This window comes from Eleutherodactylus coqui, chromosome 12 (assembly GCF_035609145.1).
Source record: "Eleutherodactylus coqui strain aEleCoq1 chromosome 12, aEleCoq1.hap1, whole genome shotgun sequence".
Taxonomy (NCBI): domain Eukaryota; kingdom Metazoa; phylum Chordata; class Amphibia; order Anura; family Eleutherodactylidae; genus Eleutherodactylus; species Eleutherodactylus coqui.
Window position 1 is genome coordinate 73,785,007 of NC_089848.1, and position 22,960 is coordinate 73,807,966.

The 22,960-nt window shown below is 42.9% G+C and overlaps 2 protein-coding genes across 2 annotated transcripts in view; both read right to left on the reverse strand.

Moving 5' to 3' along the window:
- The window catches only part of ALS2CL (ALS2 C-terminal like), a 703,387-nt gene that overhangs the window by 335,329 nt on the left and 345,098 nt on the right, over positions 1-22,960 (reverse strand). The gene's annotated exons all lie outside the window — the stretch shown is intronic.
- PTH1R (parathyroid hormone 1 receptor) overlaps positions 1-22,960 on the reverse strand; it is a 210,624-nt gene that overhangs the window by 72,110 nt on the left and 115,554 nt on the right. Inside the window, exon 2 of the mRNA XM_066584858.1 lies at positions 22,019-22,115. Coding sequence (XP_066440955.1) covers positions 22,019-22,115 — 97 coding nt within the window. The remainder of the gene's footprint in view (positions 1-22,018; positions 22,116-22,960) is intronic.

The window sequence follows — 22,960 nt, forward strand, 5'->3', positions numbered from 1 at the left end:
TTGCTCTAAACTTTTCTGATGGATTTTGCCCTTTAAATTAAATCTCACTAGTCTGGTAAAGAATTGCGGGAAAATAGGCAAACAAAAAGTGCTTTCTCTTCTTCTTAATTGTACCATTACTCTGTTGCCTTCATATAGTGTTTTCTCCATTATCATTGCTGTTCTTATAAACTTCTTCATTCCTTATTTTTTCCATTAGCTCTGAATAATTACGCACTTTGTGAAGGAACTACCTGCGCAAAATGTCAAAACTTTATGTAAATGAAAGGTTTATAGTAAAAACGTACACTTTTTAAAATGCAAAAATATATTTGTGAAGTCATTTACAAAATTCTATCTAGGTGGTATAGAACTCCTGCGGGACTGAACAAAGCTTTTAACCAAATTTCATCTTTCTGTTGGAGATGTTCCGGAGGCATATTTGGGATTTCAGCTGCACTTAAGCAGCGCTGCTGAATAGAGCCACCTGATTGGCTCTTCGGCACCACGTGACTACACTGCGTGCACGCGGATTGCCTTAAGCAGCCGTGCACTACACACTACAGTTAAGCAGCCGTGCACTACACACTACACTTAAGCAGCCGTGCACAAAGAGCCGTGCTAACCCTAAACCTAACCCTAACCCTAAACCTAACCCTAAACTCTAAACCAAACCCGTAACCCTAAACCCTAACCCCCACGGGTCTCGTGAAGTAGCACTTGTGCACATCTCCAAAGGGAGGGTCTGTGCACAGCTGCTTAACTGTAGTGTGTAGTGCACGGCTGCTTAAGGCAATCCGTGTGCAAGCAGTGTAGTCACGTGGTGCCGAAGGGCCAATCAGGTGGCTGTAATCAGCAGCGCTGCTTAAGTGCAGCTGAAATCCCAAATATGCGTTCCGGAGCCATTGGCACCATGACTCATGTCTGGTGGGAATGCCCCTCCTATAGCCGCACTGTGACGGAATATTGTGGCCCTATACAACTATACATGTGGGTCATCCATCAGACTTACCCCCGAGGCCACCCTATTATCTATGTTCCCGGATTTGGTTTCCCCCATTAGGAAGGGCCTCCTACGGTTCGTCAGTCTCGCCATTAGATAAATTATCCCCAGGAAATGGCGTTCCACCCCTTTCCCCTCTAGGGTGATGTGGACGGATGTGATGAATTCCTCATGAGGTACGAGCAGATGCAGGTAGATGAGGATAATATGCACCCTTGCTTCTACACTACCTGCCAACCCGGGATTACTGTCCAGGCATCCACGAGGTTTGACAGCTGGATCCTAACATGGGAGACCTAGAGTAGAACAATCGCGTGCTGACGGTTCCTTTGTTAGATCGGAAGCAAAAGTAATATGAGACTAATGGCTGGTCCTATTTTCCCATCCCCCGGCCTTCCCCTTCCGAATCTCCCACACATTGGATTCAGTTTAAAGTTGCTTTTCATTGTTTTGTTTTGGTGCTGCGGCCAATAACAGAGCTCAGTGATAAGCTGCGTATTCATGGACTGAAATACACTATGACTGTGAATAAGCCTTACTCAGCTTTCCTGGGCTGACAGTCCAAGATGACTAAGGTACAAATATTCTACGGCTGTAATCTACATGGGCGAATGAGATATCACTGCCATCCAGTAGATGGCGCTGTAGAGGTATTGTTCCATCTTTTTTATTTGCATAAATTTCACGGAGGAGCATGCATGGCCTTATAAGTCTCCTTACTCATCTTTTAGGTGTCCCCCCCACCCATTCTGAGTGCTCTACTTGGAGAGAGACTATGTCATCCCCTGACCCACTTACTACCTAGGTGTCTCCACATACTTTTTGGATGCTCTCCTTGAGGAGGCAAGACACCGCTTCTAAATCACTTTTAGAAACTTGGTCCCATATTGCACTGGTATACATGTTATTTTACCTGCGATTGTGAAAAAAAGCATCGCATCACTCACTGCACGTGCAATACTGATGCGTGTGAATGAAAGAGCATGTTGTTTCAATAGGAAAAATTAAAACTCCCATCGCACTTGCATGAAAATTGCATCTCATGTGCGTGGGATGAAACTTTTGGTTTTTGCTCCCATAGAGCTTGCTTGCACAAATATTTAGCGATTTTTCCTCTTTCTGCATGGGTCAGGTTTGTCGTGAGGGGCGGGGATTTATGTATAATGTACACCAGAAACAGTCATAAATTTTGCCATAAATGTACAGCAGGGCAGACCTGGCATCCATTTCTGTGTAGGTGCATGGAGGTGTAGGGATGAAAAGAGGAGAGCGCCTCTTCATGTATAAAGATCGCAGAAACTGACTGTATACTTACTGATACAAGAGGGCAGGTACAAACACTACTTATCCCCAACATGCAGACAGACAGCCTGCTAAAAGGAGGAGCAAGTATCACATGTGGTGGGCACTGATGAGCAGCACTCAGAAAGTGGCTGCTTATCAGTCCATGACATTGGGTTGTGAGCTCACGTGTTTTGGCCCAAATATTAACCAATACCTCGTATTTTACTGTAGTGCAGTTTTGAACGCTAGGGCAGCCCAAGGTGTCAGTGTCGCTGTGGTTCACCTGTGGGGTGCAGGGTGCTCCCACCTCCCTTCTCTGGCCACTGCCATTGGCTGACATAGAAGTCTATGAAAGCAATGGGTTCTATTCGCTGCGTATTGCGACATGAATACACCTGTGTGATGAAAATATGGCCGCCATTCAGGAGACTGAGAAAGCTGGGTGACAGTGTGTGTCCTTAATAACAGAATGACCCGTTCCTGGGAAAGCCGAGTGCCGAGCAATATGCTTGTTGGCTAATTAGCATAGCTAATAAAGGAATGCCGGCGGGGCGATGTATGGGATCTTTCATTAGGATTCTATAGGCCCCGCAGCGCTGAATGGCGATTCTTCTCGGCGCTCGTGTCCTGTGTGTTTACGTTTTGGCTGTAAAATCTCATATCATGAATCGCTCCCTGTACAAATTATTCTCCGATTTGACCTCTAAAATAACCGGGTACAAAAACAGACTTGTTCAGAGGAGGATCTGCGGGCGGCAATAAAAAGCCACTGAATGCCGTTCTTCTCTTAACCCTTCCCTGTCTGTATCACTCTGCGAAGGTCTTCTACTTTCACGGATCCTTTCAGGTTGTATTTTCCTTGTAACTGTTAACCACTTAAAAGCCATTGTGAGTTCTGACAACAGCATTAAAAATGTCCAGTTCAATCGAGATTTAAATGTCCCAAGGGGTCCCTCCGTGTTAAGATCGAGGGGGTGCTATCCAAGAATCATGGCAGCCTGAGGCCTTCTGAAAGTCCCCCCCACCATCCTTCCTTCATTCTGCCATGATTGTTCAAACACATATAATGCAATACCATAGTATTGCATTATACTGTATAAACGACACACATTAGGACTAATGAAAAAAGTAAAAAATAAGTAAAATAAAAATTTAAGAAAAAAAGACAAAAAAATATCTTAAATTAGAAAAAGAAAACCTTTTAACCTTTTGTCACATTAAAAAATAGAAAAAAAAATCTAAAACTTGGTATTGCTGCATCCGTAAAGATCCAATTAATTAAAACATCACATTATTAATCCTGCACGATAAAAAGAAAATAAATACTCAATTTGCTTTTTTAGTCGCTCTGGCTCTAAGAAAAAAATTGAATAAAAAACAATCAAAAAGTTGTATGTTCCTCAAAATGTTACAGATACAAACTACAGGTCACCCAGCAAAAAACACGAGCCCCTCACACCGCCCCATCTGGAAAATAAAGTGATGGGGGTCAAAATATATCAACAGAAAGCAATGTGTTTTTTTGTGTAAAAAAACTGTATAAATTTAGTATCGCTATGATCGTACTGACCCAGAGAATAAAGACAGGATTTTTTACCATTTCCCCCCCACTTTTAGGAGTCTTCCAATGTATTATATGGTACATTAAAGAGTATTACTAGAAAAATACAACTCTTCCCACAAAAAAAAAATCACTCATGTAGATATGTGACCTAAGGGTGCATTCACACGAGCGTGTGCGTAAATAGGTGCGTACAAAACTGCACACCCACGTATGTGCACAAATACGCGTGAATGCAGGTCCGGGCAGCATTGCGTTCAATGGGGCCACGGCTGCTGCTGGCGGCCCTATTGAAAGCATTGGTCTGCCGGCAACACCTGCAGTGATTTTCAGGGAAGGGCTCTAAATATAAGCTCTTCCGTGAAAAACCATTCCTATCTGGTGTAAAATTTTTTAAAAAATACTCAGCTCTCCACCGCTGCCAGGGCTCAGGCGCATCTAGCAGCTTGGGTCTCATCACAGGCTGAGCGCTGTGACCAACCACAGGCAGTGCTTAGCTGTCATTCAATGAATGGCTGAGCAATTTTTCCTTCTTTTTCTTTTTTTGTCTTCTTTTTTCTTCTTTTTATCCATTAACTTTGCCTTAAAACAGCTCAGAGGTACTTAGATATACTTCTAGGTGACCTAAAAGGGTTGTACAGGGCTTTCACGGCTGCAGACAGTGTTATACGCCAGTTTTAGAGGTATTGGTGAAGTTCCAGTTCTGTTCGAACTAATTGAGACGGAACCAAACTTTTTGCCCAAATCACCCATCACTAATCTTTGTATAACGAAAAGTTCAGCAGAATTCTACTAGACTTTATGTTTCAAATCCACACCATTTTCAATATCTCTGGTTGCATTCACTGAATTGAAGCATTCTAGTTTCACTAAGAAGCTGAAAATATGTCCTCACAGATAGAATCATATCCAGTCTAGTTGGTCATCTGTGAAATCAACAGCCTGGACTAATAATGATACATTTAACCTGCACCGACACATCAGGACAGGAAAGACATTTGTAGTGATGTCTAGGGTGGATATGAGAAATACTACAGTAGGTGTGTATGTATCTGGATGTAATGTATGCAATCACTAACAGTATAGCTCCATGAGAACAATAATATATTATCAATTAACATCATATAATGGAAGGGAATAAAGTCTAAGAAATAAATATATAAAAAATATGCAAGAACAGCAAAGAACATTTAAGCCAGATTCACACGGGCATATTTATGTGCCTGTTTGCCCGCACAATACGTAGTGAATAGAGCTTATTAATTCGTATGGGTTTGTTCACATGCGTTTAAAAAAACGCAGCATACTCTACTTTTCTGTGCATTTGCACAGCAAAAGGCCCATAGAAGTCAATGGGGATGCACAAGTAGTCACACAATATGCTAGGAGATGCGTGATACATTGTGTCATCCCGCTGGAAAAAGAACACATCTAGAACTCATTAGACTAATTAGCTATGAACATGCCTTGTGGGCGGAAAAAGTACTGTAAAATACGCAATTACGCTGCTCTCAGGTATGTGCAAATACACATATGGTCGTGTGAAGAAGCCCTTATTGTACATGAACAGACAGTAACCAGTGTTATTCTGTTACTAAAGCCAAATCAAATATTAAAAAGAAAACATAATTTATTATAATTTAATATAATAAAAAAATATATAAATATATAAACAGAGAAGAACAGAAAAAAGGGAGGAAGGAATGAAGGAATGAACATACGAATGAAGATTGACTGGATTAGTGAATGGATCACTTGTGTTGTCAATCTCCGACTTCACCGAACTCACTGACTTCCCCTGTAATTTTTGTTGCCAGTAGCAACCAATCACAGCACAGCTTTCATTTCTTATACTGCTCAGGTAAAATGAAAGCTGCGCTGTGATTGGTTGCTGTATAATGAAATCTACTATAACTCAGTGTGATATAGTGTAATAGACTGAAGTACACATATTTATAAACATCTTTCTTCCTAAACACATTTTCTCTTGGTAAGACAACACCAGTAAACAAAACAGTGTTACATTTTGACATCTGGAGTTGCCATCAGCGCACGTCAACTGTTCCCTATAAACACCCCGTATCCAGGCTGCCCGCCTTCACTTTAATCTGAGTTATATATATTCATAAAGCACTGGGGCCGCATCCTTATAAATCTCTTTATGAGCCTTTAATGTGGACTAAAGGCTCCCATAAAACAGGTTTATAAACTTCTCTGAAGACAGCATGAAAAAAGAGCAAGATGTGTCATGTCCTATATGTAGAGGTAAGAAGACAAATGGCAGATACCACAAAGAGAGGAACACTGGGGTGAGGCTTGAGAGTCATATGCAAAGATTGTAGCTGTATTCATCTGTGAAGGTACAAGACCTGCCAGAATATGTCTTACAAGATGAATGGAGATATATATTATCAGTGCTCCTACTAGTGACATCATCAGTGCATCAAGTGGTGACATCATTAGTGCTCTTCTTGCTAGGATTAGTGTGAAAACAATTTATTTTGTTCACACCCGTCTGTTTGCTTGGCCTCTGGCACAGTAGCATATTTGGGTCCATGTGCTGTCCGTGTTAATTCATGGACAACACATGGATCCATTATAGCTTATGGAGCTATGCACACAACCATTTTTTCATGTGGAATGATGGTCCATATGCAAAAACTCGTTGCATGTCCTATTCTTGTCCGTATCATGGATGAGAATTAGGACATGCATGAGGCTCAGATAAAACATTTTCATGGACATTATACTTTCAAACAATCGCCATAGAGAGCATAATTTACACCACCATATAGTACATTATGAATATCCCTAGCACATAAGTAAAACACCCAAATAGAAAGCAACCTAAGGGTATGTCAGGATTTACAACAATTCAGTGAAAGATGTTCCAGTATTCCAATTGGTCATCACCCCTGTCATCCCTCATATGACTGATAAATACTCCAAGCAATATACAAATAAAGAGATATTGGGTGTGCTTACCGCAGTGTCAAGGTCATATGCCTTCTTGCCTCGACTATATCTCCCAGATGCACAGAACCAATCAGAATCACAGTATGAGAAGAGGATACAGTTTAAGTCATAGTCCCTGAAAATGATGGACGCATATAGGCTTCGAACCTCCCTGGTTCTTGATTACAGCACGCTGTGAAGGAGGTTCGCAACGCGTACGCATCCACCATTTTTCCAGACTAGCAGATTTTATCCTTTATACTGCAGTAACAAAAACAAGCACACTTATTACCCAGTGCCGCCACACTTCCTCTCCTCCTCAATATAGATATCATTACTGATACTTATTTTGGGACATTTTGGAAGTCATGACATCTACTGCCAGCTACACCTGTGAGAACATGCATTTACTGGTCACATAACCATGATCCAATAACTGATACCCAAATAGTTCCTTTAAGAAAGCCCCATAATCTCATTGGTTGAGCAAGTTTGAATATCCAAATTTACTACTAATCACAACTCCTCTTTGAGGGCAACGATAATACCATCTACAGTACTGACGAAGGCCCCAGGTCATTCTCATTATTTATAAACTAACTAGAAGGATTATCACAACTGTTCTAGTGGCAGATTAATATTTTCAGTGTTCCTCCATTACTATATTAGTTGGGGTACAATATAACCTAGAAAAGTAAAATTTGGACAAAAAAAGAAGAGGAAGAGACAAAAGTAGTGGCATCTTTGTGCTTTGGTAGTCGGGAAAACTATTGAGAATCTTGCAAAAAGTTTGGGCATCCTTTGTCTTCTTGCCATGTTGTAAGTGTCTACGGAACGTCTTAAAACTATGTCTAGTGGAAAAAGCAAGAACCAGAAGTCTAATCCTTTTGGAATTTATAACATTTTGCGGGAACATGAGATATATGAAGATAGAATGGACTTGATAGAACTTGATGGACCCTTCATCTATCCTGGTTTTCTACCATTCTAGAGGTATCTGGAACCCTTAAGACTGTTTCAAGTCGAATAAGTGAAGACTGAGTCACTTTGGAACATTCTAAAGGAACACAAGTCATATGGGGGGTTAGACTTACTAGAACGTCATGAACTGTTCATCTATTATTTGATCTTCTACCATTCTAGACCTCTCTGGAATGTCTTAAGCCTCTGTGTCTAGTGGAATAGGTGAGTGCTTGAAGACTATAAGTTTTAGAATATAAAACATTCTGTAGGAAAGCAAGACACATGTAGGCTGCATTTGATTAACTGGATGAACTGTTTGCCTATTTTTATTTGTTCTTCTGCCATTCTAGACATATCTGGAACCTTCAAACCCTGTCTCTAGTGAAATTGGTGAAGAGTCTAATTGATCTGCAATACTGTGGAGGAACTTAAGACTTTTTTGTCCACAATGCTGAAGATTGAATTGTGAAACTTGATGGACTGTTCATCTATTCTTATATGGTTTCTTCAATTCTAGAATATCAGGAATAAGTAAGTTCTTGAAGTCTAATAGTTTTGGAAGAGCACACAAGACACATGGAAGCTGAGAACTGGAACTTAATGGCTTGTTTTCAACATTTCAGTATAACGTGATGATCTCCATCTCTACGTTGACCCATAATATACTCTATTTTAGTCTTCTAGCATTCTAGAATCTCTCAAGATCTATCACTGCTGGAACAGGCAAGGACTGGTGGTATACTAGTTGAGGAATTTGGAATATTCTTACAATTTCTAATATGTATCACACATTTCGAACAACAAAGGGGCTACCCTTTATTTTAAGATAATGGGCGGAGCCATATAGGTCAATTTAGTACCGTGTTCCCCAACCTGTGACCCTTAAACTGTTGCAAAACTACAACTCCCAACATACCCTGATAGCAGCAGGCATGATACGAATCAACGTTTTGCAACAACTTGTGAACTGTAAGTTGGAGAACAGTGATTCCATCCATTGATTTTAGAAAGGACTGTACGGAGCATATTCTGGGCACTCCATGCATATAAGTATTTACACCTGGATCGTTATAGTCTTATTATTGCATTGTTAGCCCCATCTGCTGAGAGCAGATTGGTATATAATTAATTCAGGTTTGTATTTCTCACCTTTCGGCTCCTGATGTCAGCATTTTCCCCAAGTATAGCCGCAGTCCCAGAGATACGATTTTGCATAATTACAATTAGATGCATTCCTGTGTATTTCTATACATTTGTATACATATGACTATATCGCCAAGTTGATCTCACTAATCAGAATAATTAGTGCAGCTGTGTGGGGCAAAGGCTGCATTAATATTTATGTGCACGTCTTCCTTATTCATTATCAATACCGAAGTATGAAATCTGTAGGGTAGTAGACATGATTACCTTCTGGAGACAAGGATGGTCCCATAGGCAGCCCACGCTGTCTACTGTATATGCTGTATTTATCATATTGAATGCTCTACAATTCATAATACCTTATAAAATGCAGGAGACAAGTCATGTGACACAAGAAAAAAACGCTCAAGGAGTCAAATATACAAATTAGATTACAGAATGGACTCAATAAGAGACTTTTCTTATAGGCAATCTTTTACTGTGTGACATGAGGATAATAATGGGAAAATGGAGCAATGCCTCTATAGCGCCACCTATTCGAAGGCAGCATTCCTGCAAGTCAGACCCTTTAAGAAGGCTTGGAACAATGACTAGGAATTGTGAGCCAAAGTCAGAATCTCCTCCATGAGGATGGAGGACAACCATGCACGGGGGGTGATATTGCCCCTCATTAGTGTGGTTTCTGGCTTGACTAGTGAAAAGCCTATAGATGTGGATCAGGAAGGGTATAGTTTCTTCTTGGGTTGAGCACCAAGAAGGTATGTGGAGATAAGGCCATCCTTATGGAGAAGATTTTGGCTTTGGCAATTCTCAGTCATTGTTACAAGGCTTGTTAAAAAGTCTGATATTGACTTGATGGAATGCTGTCTTCCAATAGGTGGCGCTGTAGAGGTATTGTTCCATCTTGTGACAGCGCATTATTGGGATATATTACTGGTGGTGTGCCAGAATTCTGCTGTAAGGTCCTATTCACTCCAGCATTTGCATTTCAGTTTTTCTTTTCCGTCGTGGGCTCGCCACAAAAACAAAAAGAATGCATTTACGTTTTCAAGCCCACAGAAGCAGAAGGTCTGCAGTTTCAATCCATTTCTACATTTTCTGTCTCTTTCCAGTTTTGGAATCGGAAAACAGATGAATTCTTTTTTTTTGCGTAGTGCTCAATGGGAGGGGGGTGGAACTTGTGGACAATCAGTTAGGCTGCCTGCAGATGGCCGGGTCGGATCCGGCTGTGAGAATTCTAGCAGCGGGACCCGACCCGAGCGTCTGCAGAGAGCAGCGCGGAACTCACCCGCTCCCGCGGCCCCGGCTCTTTCATGTGTCGGCTGCCAAGCAGCGGGCACATGCGCAGACCGGAGCTGGCGGCCAGGAGGTGATGTTTCTGTGCGGGACTCTGCGAGCCCCGCACAGAAATAGAGCGTGCCGCGATTTGTTTGCCGTGTGAGAATCTCGCGCGGACAAATCGTGGCCGTGTTCCTATGATTACGTTTGTTAACGCAATCCTATGGCAGCTTCCAGGGGCGGAAATTCCGCAGGAAATCCCGACGCGGAATTTCCACCCGTCTGCAGGCGGCCTTAGGCGGAGCAATAGAAGGGTTCATATTCGTGTGAGATTTGTGCGTCTTGCCTCACACAAATCTCGTGTGATTTCCTCGGCCCTGTGAAAATGGCCTTAGATTTATGCATTATTTACCGTACACAATATTAACCCCTTCACTCCTGGGCCATTTTCTTTATATTTGTTATTACTTTTTCATCCTTGCATTCCATTTTTTTCTTTGCCGGACCGGTTGTATTTTGTAATGGTAGCAGGGCCATAACGATAGGGGATGCAGGGGATGCGGTTGCACCCGGGCCCAGAAGCCTTAGGGGGCCTATAAGGCCTCTCTTCTCCATATAGGGAGCCCAGTACTATGAATAAAGCATTATAGTTGGGGCCCTGTTACAGATTTTGCATTGGGGCCCAGAAGCTTCACCTTACGCCTCTGAACTGTAGCAGTTCATCATAGTAGGCTCAGAAGCCTTCATTAGGCTATGGCAGCACATCCCACCCTGTGGTAACACCTTGGGGGGCTGATTAGGGCGATGGAGTCTAATGGATTAGATTGTGCAGCCAACACTGTCTGCAGCATCTCTCAGATGGGCTGGAATCACCCTGCTGAAACAAGCGCAGATTAACAAAGCATGTAGATTGGCGCTCGTTCACTGCCGTTCGCACATGGCAGAGGATCGCCTGTATGGAGACGGCCATTCATTAATACAATCCTTCATCCCCATGCAGATATCGCTGGTCGGCTGCACAGCTTCCTGCTTCCATTTTTACACTAGCGGCTGACGAAGGAGCATTTGCAGATCATTAGCCGTGTAACCGGTCCTCTTGGTTAAGCCCTTCATGACCGGCCTATTTTGTACCTTCATGACCAAGCAATTTTCCTATTCACATTTCAGGAGCCAGAACTCGCTGACATAGCCCAGACTTTTGACTGCTTTTTATTATGTTTTTTTGGAGTGAACAAAGGAAAAGTAGCCCTTCTGTCATCACTTTTTAATTGACTTTTTCTCACCATGTGAGATAAATAAAATATCTTCATTGTCTGGGTCGTTATGAACACGATAATAGCTATTATTTTCTGCTTTACAGGGGTTTTTCATGGAAATACTATTGATGGCCTATCCTCAGAATAGGTCACCAATAGTTGATCGGCTGGGGTCCACCGCTCTGGACCCCAACGGATCAGCTGGATGGGCGCATGCTGTCAGCACTGCAATAAGAGAGGTCGGAGCGGAAGCCTCTGCGCGACCTCCTTATAGTGGACAGCGCTTGTAACTGCAGGCACGGCTCTGATTGAAATAAATGATAGCCATGCCTGCAGTTACAAGCGTTGGCCACTATAAGGAGGTCAGCGCAGAGGCTTCTGTTAATAGTCAGCTATACCACCACCTTACAAATATGTATGTGCAGGTTTAAAGCCCATCAGCAAGGTTAGTGAAACAGCATAGTGCGGTCACTAAGGCCAGATTGGAGGTAGCTGTGATCATGGCCACTGCTGGGGGGTGATAGCTGACACCCACCGTCTACGGAGCGAACACGGCTTTTGGCTCCCAATTGGGTGCTACTATTCCCTTTGTTAAAGAGCTGTGTCCGTATGCTGTCTCTCAGCGTCCGATCATCTCTGGTAACACCGCAGACAATCTTCTACATGATCCCATACTTGTGGGCAGCATGAATAATTTACATCACTTTTCTCTTCTGTAACCCCTTCTTGACACCCCATAGAGAGATCACATCCTGAACACGTGATCTGGCATGGGATAAGACACGGGATCTGAAACTGATCTGTGACACATACATCATAGAGACCAACAGATCCATTCATACAGCGCGGAACGGGGCTTATTATCATCTCGGAGGGCAGATTACTGGTCAACCACTGTATCCACTCCTATCATAACCTACAGAATCGTAACTGAAAATGATAGTCCTACACATAAACCCCTCACAGCCCCGCCTCAACAAGTGACCATAGAGTATACAAAGAGTTAACCTGCAATCACATGTCGGGGGGCACATAGTTGTTTGGGGAGTATCAGCTGGGTTGTTCCTACGGCTATGGAATGTGGGTGGGTACCAAATGTATTTTGGCATGTATTAGGCCGGCATCATATGGGTGTATTTGCATGTGCAATAGGTTCGCTCACATGCACGGATTCTTCATGCGCATTTCGGTCGCGCAAAAAAACCCAAACCGATTTTCCAGTGCATTTGTGCACCAAACTCCCCATCGAAGTCGATGGGGATGCACTATTGCGCACAAAATACGCTAGGAGGTGCGTGAAATACTGTGTGAAGCTACATTCACATGGGTGAGCGTGATATCGGGTCAAGAACCTTGGCCCAATATCGCATTTGCCAACGTCCGTTTTTCACGTGGCAAGGCGTTTTTTTTTAACATACGTGATATTTATAACGCTAGCTCCCCTTGTGAAAGAGGCCTAAGCCTGCCTTCAGACTGGCGTGAAAAGCGTGCAAGATTTGTGCATTGCGAGATGCACAAATCCCGCACAAATATGAAACCCATACTTTTTATTGGGTTCATTGACATTAGCGATGTTTTCCCACGATGCAATGCAGGAAACACATCGCGCCATTTCCTAACTTTCTGCAATATCGCCCAGTGCTATCAACAGGGCTGGCAGCAGCAGCTCCGGCCCCATTGAAAGCAATGGGAGAACTCCGCGATCCCCTGCCGTGGCTGTGACAGCTGCGGCGGGGATTCCCTTCATCCCCGAAGTGATGCCAAGCTGTTTTCATATGAAACCGCCTGGCATGCACGGGGCTTACACATGGATGGCGAGCATGATATTGAGTCGGAAATCACCGCCCGGTATCGCCCTCGCCTGTGCGAAAGAGCCGTTATTCTGTAGAACAAAGAACACCTCATGAGCTCATTAGACTAATTAGCCATTTCAATTGGTGCGTATTTCTTTGCCGCACACTTAATGCACACGCCCTGCATGCGGTAAAAGTACAGTAAAATACGCCGATGTGTGTGCAAAGAAAGCATTATTAGATCCGCAAAAACACTACGCTTATGCAGGCGCAAATACACATGTGCCCGTGTGACGCCGGCCTTATATCTACTATCTTGTCCACTGATTGTGTTTAACTCTTTGTATGCTGTTGGTTAATTGTTGAGAGGGTGCGATGACGAGCTGCCGCTCTTGTATCTGGTTTTATGTGTATGGCCATCATTTTGAGGTAGATTTTATAAAGATAAAGTGGTTTTTAATATACTATTATAGGCCGCCTGCAGACGGGCGGAAATTCCGCGGCTGGATTCCCCACAGAATTTCCGCATGTACACGCCTGCATAGGATTGAATTACAATACGCAATCCTATGCAGAGGGCCGCGGTTTGTCTGCGCGAAATCACGCGCAGAAAACAAATCGCGGCATGCTCTATTTTTGTGCAGCCGGAACATGAAAGAGCTGGAGCTGCGGGAGCGGGTGAGTTCTACGCTGCTCTCTACAGGCACTAGGGTCGGGTCCCGCTGCAAGAATTCTTGCAGCTGGATCCGACCCGGCCGTCTGCAGGCGGCCTATGGGTGCACTATCTGCAGGTTATGTGTTGCTAGTTGAGTGTTTACATTTTTGTTATTAATTGGCCAACTTTTTTCCATTATTGGGTGTATTCTCTAATCCCATCATGTGTGATACTTTCTGCTGAGCTGCTGTATCTAATCTTATTATGTGTGATACTTTCTGCTGAGCTGCTGTATCTAATCTTATTATGTGTGATACTTTCTGCTAAGATGCTGTATCTATTCTTATCATGTGTGATACTTTTTGCTGAGCTGCTGTATCTAATGTTATCATGCGGGATACTTTCTGCTGAACCAGCCTATCTAATCATGTGTGATATTCTCTGCTGAATCAGCGTATCTAATCATGTGTGATACTCTCTGCTGAACGAGGGTATCTAATCATGTGTGATACTCTCTGCTGAACGAGCGTATCTAATCATGTGTGATACTCTCTGCTGAACCAGCGTATCTAATCATGTGTGATACTCTCTGCTGATCTGCTATATCTAATTCTACCATGCAGTGACGCTGTCTACTGTCCTGCTGTATCTAAGCCTATCATGTGTGATACAGTCCCTACCGGACTACACCTCTCATCATGGGTGATTATGCTCCACAGTACGGGTCTCCCAGTTTGTAGTCGCTGAGTGTTTACAGAAACCTCCCTTACGTCTACACGATGGTAGAACCTCTGCGCTGCTGCAGCTTGAACTGTGGGTAAACAGGAATTTTTTAACTACTTTTGGTAAACCACAAGGAAAAGAAAAGAGTAAAAAATAATAATAACCCAGAGAGTAAAAACAGCTGCGAGTGCTGGGAAGGATGGCTAATCAGCCTGTTTATAGGAAGTGTAGGGCGGAGCACCCCAAACTTTTATTATAGAGCACTGCTCCCCAGAATAACATTCCAACGTTTAGAAGCACAAGAGTCGTCCACTTCTACCAGTTTAATAGTTTTGTTAAAGAAAAGTACTTCAGCACTGGGGTGGGCACTTTTTTTCAGCAATATTTGGCTCTTTGTGGACAAGATTTTTGTATTTATTATTTGGCCCTCTGTGCTCTATGTGGGCGGATTACTATAGACTTCTGTGTGGTCAGATAATGCCAATACTACATGGGGACTGTAGACTTCTGTGTGGTCAGATAATGCCACTACTACATGGGGACTGTAGACTTCTGTGTGGTTAGATTATGCTACTACTACGTGGGGACTGTATATTTCTATGTGGTCAAATTATGCCACTACTATGTGGGGCCTGTAGACTTATGCGTAGTCAGATTATGCCACTACTACAAGGGGACTGTATACTTCTGAGTGGTCAGATTATGCTACTACTACGTGGGGACTGTATACTTCTGCGTAGTCAGATTATGCCGCTACTACATGGGTACTGTAGACTTCTGTGTGGTCAGATAATGCCACTGCTATGTGGGGCCTATTGACTTCTGTGTGGTCAGATTATGCCACTACTACATGGGGACTATAGACTTCTGTGTGGTCAGATTATGCCAATACTACATGGGGACTGTATACTTCTGTGTGGTCAGATTATGCCACTACTACATGGGGACTGTATACTTCTGTGTGGTCAGATTATGCCACTACTACATGGGGACTGTATACTTCTGTGTGGTCAGATTATGCCACTACTACATGGGGACTGTATACTTCTGTGTGGTCAGATTATGCCACGACTACATGGGGACTGTATACTTCTGTGTGGTCAAATTATGCCACTGCTATGTGGGGACTGTATACTTCTGCGTAGTCAGATTATGCCGCTACTACATGGGTACTGTAGACTTCTGTGTGGTCAGATTATGCCACTACTACATGGGTACTGTAGACTTCTTTGTGGTCAGATTATGCTACTACTACATGGGGACTATAGACTTCTGTGTGGTCAGATTATGCCATTACTACATGGGCACTGTAGACTTCTGTTTGTGCAGTTTGGCCCAGTGTGGATTATAGAATCCTGCTGCACATTGATGAGGGGCAGACACCCCGAAACAGCTGGCTGTGTATGGATTTCTCGCTTGGTTTTCAATTGTCAATCATTGTTTGAAGTATTTGTTTAAAAGGTCTGACATTGATTTGAAGGAATGCGGCCATCCAATAGGTGGCGCTGCAGAGGTATTGTTCCATCTTACTTATTTGCTTATATACTTTTGTGTCAGTAGATTACGGGTCCATTCACATGTATTTGCACGCTCAAAATTCATGAGCACAATACGCAGAGAATAGAACCAATTGATTTCAATGGGTTCCCTCACAATTTTCGTGCCGCTAAACAATACACGACATGCTGAACTGCACAATAACAATCAATAACACTGGGTACTAATTAGGCTGCACAGCCTGTTAAATCACAGAGTGGGTGTGTCCGGCGCCAAAGTGAATGGTCCCGGCTGTGCAGAAACGAAGAGATTTCAGTAACAAATCGGCCGTCCTAAGGGGTTGTAGGTAGGAGTTCCACCAGTCTGCAGCCTATTAATTTGTACCCCTAAAGATACGATGAAGTGGATGTCAAAACCTAAGCTTTGCCCTTTCCCTAGCCCGATGACGAATGACTAGAGGGTTAATAACATTTGACCCCAATATCTTGCGCTATTTTCCCCAAATGAGTCCTAATCCACTATATTCTCTATGTACCATGTGTCTGTTATATATATATAATATGTTGTATATGTTATTAAATTTTGGGCGGGGGAGATGGAAACCCCTGCCAGAAATTCAGTCATCATTCTTGGGTTTTGTTTTTACAGCATTCACCATTCAGTAAAAATAACACAATAACTTTCTTACCCGGAACAGCACAATTACTGCGATACCAAGTTTATAGAGATGCTTTTATTTTTTACGCGCAGTAGTTTTTTTTTTCTTTGTTTGTATTTCTTGCGCCGTCGCTTAGCGATAATGCGAGTATCCACTACATGCGTAGTGCTAATTGCGGATTGGCGGTGGGTCAAATGGCCTCCATTGACTTCAGTGGAGGCCGTTCACGTGGATTCTGTGGCAAAAGAGAGCATGCTATGTTTTTTCTTCCGGTCGTGGAATACACAAATCGTATCTGCGAGTTTGGACGAAATACCGAAAATGCATGCCTTTCAATGCCCGCGTTTTACTGCAATGCAAATCCTAGGCATAGGCTGCCTTCACAGTGGCGAGAAAATCATCCCAGACAGATATTTGTCCAGCCTTTGTTTGAACACTTCCATTGAAGGAGAACTCACCCCCTCCCGTGGTAACCTGTTCCACTCATTGATCACCCTCACTGTCTAATATCTAATCTGTCTCTCCTCCCTTTCAGTTTCATCCCATTGCTTCTAGTCTTTCCTTGTGCAGATGAGAATAGGGCTGATCCCTCTGCAGTGTGACGGCCCTTCAGATATTTGTAGACCGCTATTAAGTCTCCTCTGAGCCTTCTTCTTTGCAAGCTAAACATTCCCAGATCCTTTAACCGTTCCTCATAGGACATGATTTGTAGACCGCTCACCATCTTGGTAATTCTTATTCCAGTTTTTCTGTTGCCATCACATTGTTGACTCATGTTCAGTCTGTAATCTATTAGTATACACAAGTCTTTTTCACATGAGCTGCTGCTTAGCCTAATTCTTCCCATTCTGTATGTGCTTTTCACTTTTCTTGCCTAGGTGTAGGACTTTTCATTTCTCCCTGTTGTATAACATTTAGACGGGTTGACAGTCGTCTAAACGACTGCACTAGCACTGACGTCACCACTCAGGTAGCTAGTACTCATGCAAAGCATTTAGACAGGCAGAGAACAATGCAAGATCATGGGCTTCTTGCCTCAGTGCTTCACATTCTACAAAAAGTGGGGAACATTTACATGAAGCGAGAATCCTGCAATCCAACGACTTTTAAAAAAAAATCTTTTCTTATTTGGCATTTATGCAGGACAATTATTGCTTAGTTTGCCCACATTTGCTCATCCCCGTTGACTTCTATGGGGACATTGGGTGCACAAAATGTGCAGGAAAATAGAACATGCTGCTTATATTTTTGCGCGACTGAAATGCACAGGGAAAATACGCGTATGTGAAAAAAACCACTGAAATCAATGGGTTCTATTCTCTGTGCATTGTGCGCGCTTTGGGTGCAAATACACGCGCAAGTATGCTACTGTGTAGGAGGCCTTAGAAGAACACTTCAGGAAAAACGCCTTAGCTGTAAGAAGTATTATGTTAGCGCTGCTTTTCAGTCTCTGGTATAAACAGTAATGTTCCATTGACTGACAGCAAGCAGGGATCTTGAAAATGGTGAAGAATTGTAACTTAATGTCTTTTAGAAAGTTGCTGAATTTCTCATTATATGATGATTAGGATTTATTTACATAAAACTGGAAATTCCTGCAGTTCCCAGCAGATGTCCCAGTATGAGAGAAATGTCCAGTCTATGCAATATAATGTATTATCATCAAAGAGAGATGCCTGTAGATATAAGCTATGATAATTCTCCCATGCATTGAGTCCAAGCGCCGGCCGGACATTGTGATGAAGGCTGTCAGAGTCCTCTAGTTATAGAGAGATGGGGAACTTATTATATAAATATAATTATGTCTTTTTCCTGCACAGATGATATACTGACCGAGTGCACAACATGCGGCCCACAATACCATTCTGTGTCACCCAATCATCTGGACACAGATATGTCTATGCATGGCTGCTCACATGTAGTTTCCATGTTAGGGTGAAGAGGACTGGCACATAGTAGGGCCGCAGGAATGGACAAGTACTAAGGGTGCACTGTGTAGTCATGTCTGGGTCCCCTATATATTAGGACAAGTACTAAGGGTGCACTGTGTAGTCATGTCTGGGCCCCCTATATATTAGGACAAGTACTAATGGTGCACTGTGTAGTCATGTCTGGGTCCCTATATATTAGGACAAGTACTAAGGGTGCACTGTGTAGTCATGTCTGGGCCCCCTATATATTAGGACAAGTACTAAGGGTGCACTGTGTAGTCATGTCTGGGTCCCCTATATATTAGGACAAGTACTAAGGGTGCACTGTGTAGTCATGTCTGGGTCCCCTCTATATCAGGACAAGTACTAAGGGTGCACTGTGTAGTCATGTCTGGGTCCCTATATATTAGGACAAGTACTAAGGGTGCACTGTGTAGTCATGTCTGGGTCCTCTATATATTAGGATAAGTACTAAGGGTGTCCTGTGTAGTCATGTCTGGGCCCCTATATATTAGGACAAGTACTAAGGGTACACTGTGTAGCCATGTCTGGGTCCCCTATATATTAGGACAAGTACTAAGGGTGCACTGTGTAGCCATGTCTGGGTCCCTATATATTAGGACAAGTACTAAGGGTGCACTGTGTAGCCATTTCTGGTCCTCTATATATTAGGATAAGTACTAAGGGTGCACTGTGTAGACATGTCTGGATCCCCTATATAGTAGGACATGTACTAATGGTGCACTGTGTAGTCATGTCTGGGCCCCTATATATTAGGATAAGTACTAAGGGTGCACTGTGTAGACATGTCTGGATCCCCTATATAGTAGGACATGTACTAATGGTGCACTGTGTAGTCATGTCTGGGCCCCTATATATTAGGACAAGTACTAAGGGTGCACTGTGTAGTCATGTCTGGGTCTCCTATATATTAGGACAAGTACTAAGGGTGCACTGTGTAGCCATGTCTGGGTCCCCTATATATTAGGACAAGTACTAAGGGTGCACTGTGTAGCCATGTCTGGTCTCCTATATATTAGGACAAGTACTAAGGGTGCACTGTGTAGCCATGTCTGGGTCTTGTTCTATAAATTAGGACAAGTACTAAGGGTGCACTGTGTAGCCATGTCTGGGTTTCCTATTTAGGGTGAACACCCACTTGCGTTTTTTTAACGCTGCGATATCGCTGTGTTTTTTTTCACACGATTGTCAATAGGACTTTCTAATGTTAAAAACTCACCACAAGTTGGTCCTTTGCAATTTTTGTGCGATGTGTTTTTAACATTAGAAAGTCCCATTGACAATCGCGTGAAAAAAACGCAGCGATATCGCATTAAAAAAAACGCGCTAGAAAAATGCAAGTGGGTGTTCACCCTTATTAGGAGTACAAAGTCTCTAGTTTGGTATGAGAAATGAGTATATGAGTTAGAAGCACTGTATATGCAGGCAGCCTCCTCCACTGTAGTTCATCAAATGCCAGGCCATTACCTTGACATCCATCATCTACAATAGAGAGAGCCAGAGGCATTGTCTTCTCTTTGCAGTGTTGATTGGGGACTATGGGGTGTGTGGGGGATAGGGAGGGGGTGACCCCCTATTCTCCCAATGGGTGGGAGTCCTGGAAGTGGAATTTACTTTGATTAATTATGGCATACACTTACCATAAATGTCTCTGATGGGAATACCCTTGTGGCCCTTGGAAATGATTCAGTATGCTAATGTGACCAGAAAAAGTTGTGCCCCCCTGATTTAGAGGCTATATTGTAACATGAGGGGTGACACATTGTATCTATATACCACTGTAGGGGGAACTTTAGATTACAAAGTTTCTCTGATGATTTACAGACCAGTAAATAGACAAATAAACCACCAGAACATCAATATTGCGGCCGTCGCAGCCTGCACTGCGAATGGAAACAATTTACAGCCGTCACGAAAAACTTATTTCAAGTTCCACAGAAAATGAAAATAACCGAGACCCCGACTGCAATCATCCCTGTTCTATTCCCGCCTGCTTTATCCTCACTTTATCTGCAGATTTTATATTCCCATAGGAGTCACTGAGACGCCACAGACATTTCTGTACTGTGACTACTACTCTCATCAGCAACCTTGACTTCAAGGGAAATCAATGTAATAAATCCTGAAATTAGAGCAGTGAGGCTTCTGTCCTGAGGACCCTAAGTGCTTTACTTAGGGTCTGTCTTTCAGCGACCTCCCCTATGATGGCTGTCACAGTCCTGGCCATTGGTACAGTCACCACTGGATACTCTGGGTACCTTTATATGGAGCAACAATTGTTCATACAGTCGCTCAAAAAGGTTGCTTTATCTTATGGCTCAATGATTACTCTGAATACGCTGCACGGGATTAATATCTGCACCATATTTGCTATCTCCAAAATTGGCAACAAAACTACATTTTTAAAATATTTACCCAAATATGAGGCTTTAATATAGGACTCTCAATATCCCACTGAATGTAAAGTGACCCCTATAGGCCATAGCAAGCTACTACAAGCCATGCCAGAATGCTAAAGCTGACCAAACACTTCCGATAACTCTTGGGTTGTCAGCTATTCATCCCATACACATTTCAGGCTCTTTCAAACACATCGATAATTAGGCATACTATTTGTTGATTGGCAAGAACCAATCCATGTAAAAAGGACTTTAGCTCAGTCCACTTGCATGTGTTTTCAGTGTGGAAAAGGGAATAGCATCTTTGCCCCATCAAGATCTGTCTGTCTCCTCCAGCTCCATCTGTCCCCTCTAGACTCAACTGTCCTTTCTAAAATCATCTGTCAAAGTCCCCTCGTCCACCTCCAGACCTTGCTGTCCCTTTTTTGACTGATTTGTCCTCCTCCAGAACCCTCTGTCCCCTCTAAACTCCTGTGTACCCTCCAGACCCTTCTTCCCCCGTCTACACTCTTCCATCCTCCTTTAGACTATTATATCACCCTCCAAACTTCTCTATCCCACTCTAGGCCCCTCAATCCTATCCCGGACTCCACTGACCCTCTCTAGACTGATCTGTTCTTCCCAGACTCTTGTGTCCCCTTCAGACTCCTATGTCCCCCTCTGAAACCCAACATAGGAGATTCTTGCACTGGAGATCTACTGTTCTGATCCTCTTTCACCCATTCAGTCTCACCCATGGCCATTCTTGACAAGGTCAACGAGCTTGGCCAACATTGGTCTAATGTGCATGGTTATGTTAAGGGACCAGCAAGCTCTTCTTGTCCTGTAATATGAGTTCACACTCCTCTATATGTGCACACTCAGTAGTATCAGCACCTTTGTCATATCTGTTACACGTTGGACTATTTGGGGAACTTACCTTGTGAAGTAGATTTCAGGTGTTGTTCACACTTTCCTTTCGCTATAACAAGCAGGTAAATCTGTTCCTCTTTGGTGATGACATCATCCGTATCCACCTGGAGAGAAATGAAGGAAGTGAAATTAGGAAGAACGCATTTACTGATATGTTACTTGTACAAAACTTCTGAAATACTTTGTGCAGCTCAGAGGTTCTGCTCCCTCCACTCTTTGACCTCTAACACGATGAGCATGCATTTCTGAAATAACCTGCGCTGCGGTATATCCTGCTCATTGCACTATGTAGCTCTAGGTCCATATCCTCCCACAAGGTCAGCAGTCTCATCCCCTGAAATATTCTGTACAGCCAAACAATTGCAGTTTATGCTGAGTTTTCTCACTTTGGTATCGTGTTCATACTTCAGGGTTTGTTTTCACAATCTTGGTTCAGTTGCAGACACATATCATTACTGTCCGGGCACATATTACACGTAAATGGCTGCTAGACTGGCAGAGCTACCTGCTCCACAGACAGGGAGAGGAAATGTAGCAAGCAGTAAGAACCTGCGAGAAGTGCAGATCGAAGAAGAAGTAAATGGAATTTCCTTTATTTTCCTGCCAAAGTCTCATACATTGTTTTTCTGCTAAGTGAGGAGAGAAATTCATAAACGCAGCATCCTCCGGGTGATTTGCAGAGCAAGACGCTACAAAACATTGTATCCTTAGCGCAAATAGAGAGAAGCGGCACAAGAATGAGTGCAGAGAATACAGAGGAGCAGGATGGATAGATATGAGATAGTTAGATATAGATAGATAGATATGAGATAGATAGATAGATAGATAGATAGATAGATAGATAGATAGATAGATAGATAGATATGAGACAGATAGATATGAGATAGATAGATAGATAGATAGATAGATAGATATGAGATAAATGATAGATATGAGATAGATAGATAGA